The sequence below is a fragment of the Centrocercus urophasianus genome, unplaced genomic scaffold (assembly GCF_019232065.1).
Source record: "Centrocercus urophasianus isolate 14NV4802_14NV808 unplaced genomic scaffold, USGS_Curo_1.0 seq_15, whole genome shotgun sequence".
Lineage (NCBI taxonomy): Eukaryota > Metazoa > Chordata > Aves > Galliformes > Phasianidae > Centrocercus > Centrocercus urophasianus.
Window position 1 is genome coordinate 4,818,566 of NW_024884697.1, and position 12,239 is coordinate 4,830,804.

At 38.9% G+C, this 12,239-nt stretch overlaps 1 protein-coding gene across 8 annotated transcripts in view; it reads left to right on the forward strand.

The window, feature by feature from the left end:
• The window catches only part of CELF2 (CUGBP Elav-like family member 2), a 364,188-nt gene extending 352,664 nt beyond the window's left edge, over positions 1–11,524 (forward strand). For 6 of the 8 annotated variants that reach the window (XM_042815506.1, XM_042815512.1, XM_042815515.1 and 3 more), the window contains 4 exons: positions 698–895; positions 4,280–4,423; positions 9,693–9,864; positions 11,164–11,524. In XM_042815506.1, the coding sequence (XP_042671440.1) occupies positions 698–895; positions 4,280–4,423; positions 9,693–9,820 (470 nt within the window). In that variant the 3' untranslated portion in view covers positions 9,821–9,864; positions 11,164–11,524. The remainder of the gene's footprint in view (positions 1–697; positions 896–4,279; positions 4,424–9,692; positions 9,865–11,163) is intronic. The other 2 variants (XM_042815508.1, XM_042815509.1) reach the window with 1 other exon arrangement.
• Positions 11,525–12,239: the final 715 nt, after the last annotated feature.

Here is a 12,239-nt window from a genome sequence, read left to right on the forward strand (position 1 = left end):
GAAAAAAATTAGGCGGCTATGCTTCCAGTGAGGAGTAAAGAAACACATTGCTAGAACCAAACACCTTTGTTTCTTTGTAAAAGATTCTTGGTTTGGGCGAAGCGCTTGCCGTCACTGCAGTGGCACTGTTGTTCATCCATTCTGCCCTTACAAGTGTAGCTGGGAGAGGGGGATGGAAATGCAAAGCATCGCCATCCATCTTCTGACCAGAAATCCAAGAGAGAAAGCCTGGAGCTGTGTGGATGGTTGTTTCAAAACGCTATGAATCAGGGTTCTATGCTGACTCTGTATGAGCAAATATCCCTTTGATAAAGACCGGTCCAGAGAGTGTGGGTTTTCTCCCAGAATGCTTTTTCCCAAGTGGCCAGCTCACAAAGATGGAGGTTGAATGGGTCCTGCTCTTGGACACCTCAAGAAGCATGAGGGTTAAGGTTGATGAGCAGAGAGGGCTTGGGGGGCACAGAGCTGTAGTACTTGCCAGTAGCAGGCTGCATGTAAGTCTGTTTGACTGTGCAACCATTGTGTTGAAGTGATCCTGATGCCAAAGTCGTGTTTCTTTGTTTTCAGTCCCATTTGGTGCCACGCCGAGCTGCATGCACTGCCGTCTTTGTCAGTGTCAATATAATACCAACGACTTTCGGAAAGCACTAATGAACAAGTGCAATTTCTTTTCTCTATTGTTGGGTTTTTTGTAAAGTTGCTCAAATGCTCTCAGGTATGGCGGCCCTGAACGGAGGACTCGGCGCAACAGGCTTGACGAATGGTACGGCCGGCACAATGGACGCGCTCACCCAGGCCTACTCAGGAATCCAGCAGTATGCTGCCGCTGCGCTGCCCACCTTGTACAGCCAGAGCTTGTTGCAGCAGCAAAGCGCCGCGGGCAGCCAGAAGGAAGGTAAGCATCTGCCCATTTTAGGGTAAGCCATGCTCAACCAAGCATGTGGTATTTTCTGGAAGACCCACAAGGCCAACAGTGTCCCGGGCTGCATCAACAGAGGATGCAGGGAGGCCAGCAAGGAGAGGGAGGGGAATGGTCCCCTTTACTCTGCCCTTATGAGCCTCAGCTGGACTGATGGGGCCCCAAACACAAGAAAGACGTGGAGCTGTTGGAGTCGGTCCAGACGAGGCCATGAGGATGCTCAGAGGACTGGAGCATTTATCCTTTGAAGACAAACTGAGGAAGCTGGGCTAGTTCAGCCTGGAGAAAAGAAGGCTCAGTGGAGACCTCATTGTGGCCTTCCAGGAAGGAGACCAATTTTTTACACAATCTGACAGTGATAGGACAATTGGTAATCACAATAGGTAATTGAGAGTGGTGAGGTGCTTGAACTGAGGCTGACCAGACAGGCTGCGGATGCCCCATTCCTGGAGGTGTTCAAGGCCCGGTTGAATGGGGCTCTGGGCAGTCTGAGCTGGTGGGTGTTGGAACCAGATGATCTTTAAAGGTGCCTTCCAACCTAAGCCAGTCTATGTTTGTATGGTTCTATGATTCTGAGACAGCCAGGCATTCCCACAGCCATGCCTTGGGTTTATTTCTTCACAGTGGCTCAACAAAAAGATCTCAGAAAGCAACAAAAGATCTCAGATAGCCTTGTCTTTGAAGTTTACACTTTCTCCTGCCCTGATTAGTGTTTTTCATTTTTTCAATCTCTACTGTAATTCTCTTTTCTTTTTTACCATCTCTCCTTCCAGCTATGCCTTACTGACAGTTCTGCGCTAAAAGCTCTGCTGCATAAAAAGGCATCAGTAGCAAAATTCATCCCTTTACAGGTGACCCTCACTCACACTTTGCACTGTTTTCCATTTTCCGTAATAATGGATTTAATCTGATTAGGTTTAAGTTTTCTGAGTCAGATCTGACTTTGCTTTAAGTGGTTCTTTGCTTAATTCTGGGTTTTGCAGGGATGCAACTTAAGGGAGTGATTGTCCCTCTCCCTGCACCAGTAGAGCAAAACAAACCTCAGGAGTTTGCTGCTAAGAATGAATGAATAGTAATTACTAAATGTTTAGTAACATGAGGTTACCCTTTTCCCCTCTTTCATTCTCCTGTACTCAGGCATTTTGGGGTTTTGTTTCTGTTTTCATTGCTTTCCCTTCTCTCATCCAAAATTCCAGCTAATTCTAGAAGGACAGGAAAATATTGCATGCTTTCTAAGATTGTATCTGTGTTCCCACTACTGCTCTTGCCAGAGATAAGCTTTGGAAATAAACCCACTGTAATATCCTCAAGAGAAAGATTTTTATCCTCGTTTAATATCGTATCTTACGCTGTTATGGGATGTGGTGTTTCCTAGGAAGATAAATTCGGCATTCCCACAGCTGGTTGTTATATGAAGACACTGTGGAGTTAAAATGAATATTTTCTCTAAATTTGTTGTTTCTTTTACTGCTAAAAGCTTAGATTAGTAAATGGAAGCTTTTTGTTGGTTTATTATTTTTTTTTCCTAATTTTGTTGTGTTCTGTGCTCTTGTCCTTCATCTCACTCACATCGGTCTGTGACAGTGGACTGTTTGACACCAGATATTGTTTATCTGGTGTCATTCTAAGATATTCACTGAAGGACAGTTTGATTTTCTTCTGTTTGTTTTTGTCAGTATATGAGCTATCAAGTCTGGGTTGTGTTTTCTTTTTGAATTGACAGTGTCTTTTTAAAAACACAGCCTGCTCTGTTATGCCTTGTTTCTGTAAGTAACGGGTTAAGTTGAAGTGAATAAATTCCATCTTTGAATACTGACAACTCTGTTTTACTTCTTACCATGATTTCTCATGGCACGGTGAAGAGTGGTCAAGGATAACAAGATATCAAAGCAAAATACAGTATCAGTACTCAGTGCTGAAGCACAGTGAACTGCCTCGTGCACATGCTGTACACCATTGTCGAACAAGTTTTGCTTGCTGAACAAGTTTTGCTTGCTATTTAAAAAATAGTAATATTTTAAAATAATATTGTAAAAACAAAAAAAAGAAAGTTTTTTTGTAATTATAATTTATTTTATGTCAGAAGAAATAAGGTGCAGGTGAAATTCTTTCTCCCTCTTTTCTTCCACCACCACCAACAAAATTTTTTTGTTTTTGAAAAATATTTTTTATAAGCCATTTAAATCTTGCTCTGGGCAAATACTGCAGCCTTTTACTTCAGCTGACAGAGGGCAGCGGCCTGGTTCTTCTGTTGTGAGAGGTGGGTCTTCAGTGACTGCTGCTGAAGGTGTTCCATGAATGCAGTGTGTGCTTCTAGCTCCAATCTTGAAACCAGAGACATCCCACCATATACACACTTAGGTTCCATTAAGCAAGGGAATATTTAAGTGAGTTACTTTATACATGCTTTTAACAGAAATGTTTGTTTTCTTGTGCTCCCACTGTGTGGGAGGGCCACGTGTCTGATTGCATCATAGGTCACATTAATGGCTCATTCCCAGCATATGCCTATAAAAGAAAAACTGAACTGAGAATAAATAAAAAATAACACATTTATTGCTATGGGGCATGCTTAAACCAATAGCACGGATAACATGTATCTCAGACATAGGCTATAAGAAAAATATTCAAAAGCACCTTTTCTGTACCTTTCTTTTCAACCTCAATTTGTATAAAGCCACTTTAATCTCAACCCAGCAACTTCAGTTTGAACTTATTAAAAATAATTATTTTACGGAACTTTTTCCAGGAGATAGAGCTTTCTCAGGAGTATTCGTATTTTTAAAAAGGGCAAGCTCTTTAGTTCTTAGCTTCTTTCTCTCTCTGACTTCCATGATTTCCAAGTCAAAACGTTTGCTTTTTCTTAGCCTTTCTGTTCCCATTGCCACCAACTTCCTGCCCTTTTAGTATAAATCTGCGAGGCTCCAACCTAAGCTCAGCTGGTTGTGTTTCCCTAAATTCCTGCAACGGAGAATTAAACCAACAAACCCATGTAGGTGTTTGAAGCAGCAGGGGGCTCTTTGTGCAGATCTTGGAGTATTGTGAAAGAGTAATACATTGCGTAACTGCTTTCCTAACCCTAATTTTACTGAAAGACACTTGAGTAAATTGAAGAAAGAGCCTGCAGTTTAACTTCTTTTGTAGTAGAGGTATCGAGTGAACACTTTGCAAGATAGGATGCTCTAAAGAGCTCCATTTCAGCTCTATTCCTTTGATGATCCACTTACTTTTCTTCCTTCGGAGTTGCAAAGTGAAATGCTTTCTGACCATCACCTCCAGTAAGTACTATGGAAAAACAGATTAAACGTAGCACTGGTAATAGCCATTTTCAGACTTTTTTATTTGTTTGTTTTCCTAAAGGTCCAGAAGGGGCAAACCTCTTTATTTACCACCTCCCCCAGGAATTTGGAGACCAGGACATTCTGCAGATGTTCATGCCTTTTGGAAATGTTATCTCTGCTAAAGTCTTCATTGACAAACAGACCAATCTGAGCAAGTGCTTTGGTATGTCAAATTTAATAAATTAAATAGTAAGAACCACATGCACTGCATTGAAAAGGGGTCAGGAAAGAAAATTAACAGCAGTGTGAGAAATGTCATACTGGAATCTCATTCCCAAAATAATGGACTCCTAATCCTCAAGTGAGTGGAAGGATGCACAGGCAAACTAGTTCTAACTAAAAATTGGATGTGAAAAAACAATAATAATCTTCCAGTCTGACATCTCGCATAAATGTGTCAAGTACATGAAACTAATTACACCCTATGTGGGGGAATGTCATTTAGTATACTATTAAGCTGCCTTATTATGGATAACTAATTATTCTCTATTGTATAGCTGAGCCACTTAAGAATGCTCTATGTTTAACCCATTACTTCTACATTACAGGAATTTCTTTCTTCTGAATTAAGTACAAGATTGTGCAATTAGTGCTTGAATGGCTTGTGCATGTAGTTCAGAACACGTTACTGGCAGTTGGTGTCTAGATATGCAGCTATAACTGCTTTGGGCAGGTGCCAATGCATTATGAAGGGCAGTATATGCCCTTACCTTAGGGCAGGGATGAAGGCAGCATCGACTGATCAGTGTCAAATTTCCTAAGGAATGCTCTGAGCTAGCAGAAAGCTAGATTGCAGTGGAGGAAAAGATGATGTTTTGGTTGTTATAGAACAAATTCTAGGGTTAGTCAGGTGGGCAGATGTTCTTTGAATGACATAGGTGCACCAGTTTAGTGACTTGATAGAGTGGAAAACAGAATGTTAGCTAGTGGTAATTAGTTAGACTGCAGTCTAATAACTGTGATTCCAATGCAAGGCATGAAGAGAGCATGGGAGGAGGACAGAATCACTGAAAGAAAAATGTGTGAATGTTTGACCCAAAATACTGGAGTTTCCAGAAAAATGACAGCTCTTTCCCAGAGCATAGAAAAACAACTGTATATATGATAAATTAGTCATGACAGTCCCTTTATTTTCAAAAACTCCTTTGTACTGGCGCTGTTACTCTTTGCACAGCACCATTCCTTAATTTTCAGGCTTCCCCGTTAACCATAATATGTGTTTCTTAGCTTGCCTATCATTACATTTTTATATCTACGTTCTGTTAAAATGTGTCTGTCAAAGGTTTTGTCTACACAAGGGCCATTCAGGAGCAGCTATTGGTCTTTAAACCATTTTGGAAGGAGATGAATTTATCTAAACACACAATACCCAAAGAAGAGCAGCAGTTATCGCACTACTCAGAAATACCTACTGCACTAGAATTCAAGTCATAGCACAATCTGAGAGTTTTTCACCTAAAGACAAATCCTTAGTACACCTGGAAAGTAATTCACTTTAGAGAAAGGGTGCAACATTCTTTCTGCATTTTCCCATATATTTTTTGGTCCCTGTTTATGCTTTACAAGAAATTGTTCGTATTTAGACTAATATAGTCCAGTGTATTTCTGCAGTGGGTTAAAACAGTCCCTGAGGCTATAGCAAATTTGAAAAGTGGAATTGAAAATGACTCCCTATTGATCTGGAACCAGTTCAGTTAGTATGTTGGGGTGACAAAATCATTGTTGAGGTCTTCACGAATCTTGATGAAATGTCAAATCAAGCTGTGTTAATCGAAACGCAGCAATTGTGATCACTAATGAAAAAATGTAGATTAGTTTGAACAGGCAGCTCAATTCATCAACTTGCTTCCCATACTAGGTTTTTGTGAGTTTCTTTTTACTGTTTGATTACCTACCTACACATTCATCTGGATTTATGGGACACAATTACCTTACTTAGAATGATGAACTGAGGCAATCTTGTTTGAGGGAAAACAGAGGGGTCAACACCCAATGGATGGAGCAGTCCTCTGTCTTTTAGGCATTAGTCAAGTTTCACTAACATTGCAATTCCTTGTTCTTCCTTCCCCAGATATTCTGCCACTAGCGAGAGAGTTCTGCTTTAAAAGCAAAAAGTACTATGCTGGCAGAGGAAGTTGAGATGCTCAGATTCAGTAGGTGACTACCCGTGTGATACTCCTAGTCACAGGCCAGAATTAATCCTGCGAGTTTAGCATACTGTATCCATTGGCCCAGTTTTACTAAGCAAGAATCACCTCATCTCTTTGTCGTCTCAACCCCATATTTGTATTTCAAAAGCTTTTTTTTCCTCTCTCTTTATACCCTCACCCAAAAACTGGCACAATAGTGCATCTGAATTACACGTTTCTGACTCGTAATGGCCATTGCTCCTAGTGCAGTTTGGGCTTGATTCTTTTTTGTTCGGCTGGTATGGTTGGGGACTTTTTGGAAGACAAATTACAGAGAACAGAGTGAGCACTACAATGGTGAAAAGATTGCCCAAGGCCATCCATTGGTAGAATTGGAAAGAGAAGGTACATTCCAAGTGAATCTTGGAGTAGTGATAATAAGCTTTTATGTAACACTGCCTCACAAAATGAAAAATTACTTTTCTTTGCAGAAAATGAGCTTTGGTATTATTTGCTTTCTTGTCCAGCTCAAATGGATGCTCAAGAGATTAAATAGTGATGAGGATGACAGGACAGTCCCTCTACCCCTGAAAGTACTCTTCCGTGAACTCTTGTGAGCTCTAGCTGATTCTGCAGACAAAAGGTTTCACTCTCCAGCCTTCTCATTTTTCATAAATCTTACAATAACAGAAATGAGAAAATGTAAAAGGCAGGGGAGAAGGGATCCGGTGACATCCATGTGTAAATTCAGTCTGCCACACAGCAAAATCGCTACTCAAATGATTAAAAATATTTATCCTGGTTACAAAGGTACCAAGAGATTTAAAACAAAAATCAGGATCATCGTGACATATGCTTTGAAAATTGATAAGGAACATAATCCCCATGTAACCTGCAATTTAAGTTTCAGACCAAAAAAAAAAAAAAATGATGATCGGTTGCAATCAGAAACAGATAAATAAAGGGAGAGAATGCCAGACTCCTCCACAAGCTTTAGAAGTGAAGGTTGATGATAAGGGACAAGATGAAAGTGTAACAGGCTAATGTAGATATAGCATTCTGTGTACAGAGACAAATTGTGAATCAGAATAACAATTGAATGATAAAGGCTGATTCCACTGGTGCAGCACAGAGGATGTATATTTGAATTTGTGACTGTGTCAAGGAAACTATTAAACAGACATTGAATGAAGTGCCTTATTACATCCCTCTGGAAGGTAAGGATAGCCTGAGATTATTGTTCTTCTGTCAAAAGAGGAGTGTCTCATTTCATGGCATAAACAGTAGGAAGAAAAGCCACCTCTGGGTGTACTCACTTTTCTTTATTCCCAATTCATAGATGCCACCTGATGACTAGTTTAGATCAGTTGCTTAACTTTCAGGTCACTAAGACTAGCTAAGATAAAAAGGAACTAAGATAATGAGAATTTTGTAGCTAAAGACCATTCTGATTGCTCTTAAGAGAACATGAAGGTCAGGAAGGCTGTAGAGGAAACTGCTGAAGTGTCAAGGAAGGTAAGAGTAGCTACACTTTGGTTATGGAATATCTGCCTGGAAGGTGCTACAGCTGCCTTTCAACTCATGATAGCTATGTCTTCTGTTCCTAAGGAAATTCTAGTGCTTGAGGTCTGTGAGCTGATGGAATTAGACAAAAGAGTGCAGTGCTAAGACAGTGATTAGTCATGTGGATAGATAAGATCTCCTACAAGATTTTCTAGAAGAAAAGAAGAAAGTGATTAAGCTCTTCAGGATAAGGCAGTAATATTAAGAGGAAATGATCAAGGGAAGAAAATGAGGAAGTGACAAGTTACTAGAACCAAGGAAGGTAACAGGGAACATTTATTATCTGTTAAGAAGTTGATGGCTAATCAACCACATGAAGCAATTGTGTTGGCTTTGGCCAGGAGAGGGTTTACAGAGATTTAAGTGATGAGTTTTTTTTTTAGTGGAATAAGCAGATGTGAACCTGGATTATCAGAGAAGAATCGTAAGTAAATAGTTTGGTGAAGGTGATTTAAGGTGAACTAGAGGGAAGGTCTGTGAAGGAGGGAGGGCAGACAGGGACCAGATCACTTGTTAAGTGGGGTTCTTTTCTTTACAATGAGGGAAGCGTATCACTCTGACACTGAAGAAGAAAGAGGGCAGCAGCACGAGTTAAGTAAGAGCCATAAAAGAGCAGGTTAAAATGATGGTAAAAAGAGGTTTTAAATCAGAAAAGGATGCAGGCACTAAGCATGAATGAAGAAAGCTGATAGAAGAGAGCAGCTGAGAAGTATTGAAAACAAAGTGTATGGGAGGCAGCTTTAACAGACTGAAGGGATGTATATTAAGGCAAATTCGAGTGGAAAGAAGAGGAAGCATTGCAAAGTGTATGCATAATAGTGGGCTGGAATGCAGTAGTAATTAGCCAGAGCAGAGACAGAGCAGCAGTTAGGCGAGCCTTGCAATTACAAGTGGGAGGCCCAGATATGAAAATGAATTTTGGGCTTCCTGAATCAGGGAGATTTGAGTCCATTATGAACAGAGCTTTTTGAGTCTCGCAGGGAAAAGAAAGCTGAGCCAGGCCAGCCATTCTGAATTACCTGAGCAAGCATTATCCCCCCTAGTTAGTGCTAGCAACTGAGGAGCAGAAGATCTGAAGTTCTCATCAAGCCCTGCCATCGTCTTTATGATGTTGCTTAATTTCGATCCTTGCATGCCCCTTTTGGGACCAAGAGGCTGAATTAATAAACATTTAATGTACCTTGAGGTCTTGAACATTTAATGTACCTTGAGGTCTTGAGCTGCAAAAATACAAAATATTAATATTGCAACTGTCCCAGGCTTGGCCCAAGGAGATGGTTGTTTAATACCACCCAGGACCAGTGCTCATGAGCTTACATTCAGAGGTGCAAATGCACACAGGCATCCAAGTTTGGGTTTTGTTTTTGTAACCAGGTATTCTGTTTCAGCTTCACATCAGCAGATTGGGCTAATAGACCGGGATGTATGTAGATATCACAGTGAAAAGTATTACAGTGATAAATATCTACAGTCTCTAAGGTAGGTATATTAAAAAAAAAAACAGATTGGGAAACTGCATTGCACCAAAACTGGACAACCACATCCCAAGTAGAAAACAAATATTGTAAAGGTAAAGAGAAGAAAAAGAGAAAGGTAGTGGGATATAAACTGTGACCAACTAAATAAAGAGAGATAAATGTGTCAAACAAATAGCAATAATAAAATCCTAACAAAAGCCTTCTGAAATTTGTTCTAACCTACAGTTCGCTTTCTCTCCCGCCTCCGTTCTGTGTCTCATAGGTTTTGTTAGCTATGACAATCCAGTCTCTGCACAAGCTGCTATCCAGGCTATGAACGGCTTTCAGATTGGCATGAAACGCTTGAAGGTTCAGCTGAAACGCTCCAAAAATGACAGCAAACCTTACTGATCTTAACCCCAGATGCTTACTGCTCTTATTTTAGCTTTCTTAGGGTAAGTCCCATGAGCAAACCTGTCCTCTGCAGGGGGGTTAAGAGAGAACATATAGCCAACCTTCACCAAGAGACAGTTATTTTTACAGTTACCACTTCCATTTCCCCATTTGTCCTTATTACACTTGGCTCACATTTCCTCGCCAAGTAATTAGTGAGTTGTGTTACTGTATTTTGTTTTGCAGCATAATTTATCTCCTTTTTAAAAAACAAACGTCTTGAAATTCAAAGCAACACACACACACTCTCTCTCAAAAAATGTGCAATTTAACTCTGTGAACCCTGGTGCCATTAGCACACAATAAAAGTTGTTTTCTATGGATGGATCCTATTTTACCAGGGTGGCACCAGCAGTTTATAGGTTAAAGAAAATGGCCTCCTGCCAGTTGAAGCACTTATTTTGCAACAAAAAAATTTGAAACAAGTCTTTCCACTACATCAACTTGTTTTTTGAGAAGATTTGATTTTTTTTTTTTTTTCTCAGTTCAAAATAATGTATTGTTATATATTAGTCTGATTTTACACTGGTCTTTATATTTCACTTTTTTTTTAAGTTCTTGGTTTTTTTTTTGGAAAGGATTAATGTAAAAAAGATTTAGAGATCTGTTTCTAAAGCTACAGGGTTTAAAATAAAAAAAAAAAATAAAATGAGTGACAATACTTGATGTTTCTTGAGAGATAAATTTAATAATAATAAAAAAGAAAGCCACAGGCCTGTAAATTTTATTTGTAAAAAGCATTTCTATTTTTATACAAAATTTTTACTGCCTCAGAAATAATGGAAGTTATTTATTGCCTATTGTTAACTTATTGGATACCTAAAGAGCAGCTCTCTATGCTAGCTAGATCCTTTGAAGTAGTCTCTAGAGTAATTGTGCCAAGAATGGGCGCTTTTTCATTGTTGAACCCTACACCCTTTACAGTTCATGCTTTTATCCTCTTGTTTGTATTTGTCTGGTTATTTTGTTCGTAGTTTCCATTACCTAGTTTAAAGTTCAGTCGTCTGGCCCTTTTTTTCCCTCCCCTTACCTTTATGTTACGTTTGTAGAAGCTGGTTCTTTCCTCTCCTTTCTCCCCAAAGACGAATCCATTCTCTCTGACTCCTCTCAGATGGATTCTTTTGGGGTTCCATTGTGCTGCTGTTGACAAGTATTGTAAGTTAATGCAAATTGTGTGAACAGCTCATAGACTCTACTGATAAAAGATTTGCATTAGTTTTCTCGTGCACCCATAAAAGTGATTTTGTTTGTGCTGCATAGATTCTGTGTAACTTTTTTCCTCTTCCTTGTTTTTTCCCTAGACATCTCCATGCCCGTTAGCCCATCGTTTGCCTAGCATGTCCCTGTGGCGTCTCAAAAAAAAAAAAGTTTCATCGTCCCGTCATTGTTTCTGATGTCTTTCTGACCTCACGTCATATTTGGTTCTCCTACTGACCTTTGATCTAGTTTGACCTTTGAAATTTGCATGTGACCTCATCTAGCTATGAATTCTGGGAAGTCAATGTGAAAAAACATTGCTGCATTCATGCAAGACTGAAATTTATTATTAGATAAATTAATGATAGGATTTAAAGACAACCTGTGGCAAAATGTTTTTTCTTTCTTTTTTTTTTTTTTTTTTTGTTTTGTTTTGTTTTTTTTGGTTTTTTGTTTTTCTTTTTCCTCCGGGTTTCGTTTTCTTTTGTTTTTGTTTTTTGTTTTTGTTTTCATTTCGTAAAAAAATAAAATAAAATAAAAAAACAGACTTGAAAGTATTATACAGGGATTGGCATTCTGCCTGGTCACTGGTGACAATAGCAATATGTGTCCAGAGGCACAGAATGTTGGTTTCTAACAGACTACTTCCAAAACAGTTTGAGAAATAAAACTGTCTGATTTTAAGTCTCTAGAGGTCTGTAATAGTTTTTACATTTTTCAGGCAGTGTAAAGTTTTTTGATAAGGCCATTTTAGGTGGCTCACTTTCTCATTAAAGTATATATATAGAACCACTTTTTGTAGATTAGTATAAGAAAATATTTACCCTGTTTTAGGGCAAATGCTACCTACTTGTGTCACCTTTTGCTGAACTGACTCACAGTTAGACAATCCATGGTTTAATGCACATGAAATTACCTATATTTTATACTGTTTCAATGTACAGAAGAAAGGTTACTGTAAAATGTGTTACGTTGGTGCTTCTGTGAATTAAGTTGTGGTTTCATCATGAGTCTTATGGTCTTAAGTGTTCTATGTTTATAAAAGACGAGTTTAAAATTGGTTTACTTGAAGAAGGAGAACAAAAACGAGATTCAAAAAAAAAAAAAAAAAAAAAAAAACAAAAAAAAAAAAGTTTTTTGCTTAAAAAAAAAAAGAATTTCATGTGAAAAAAAAAAAATT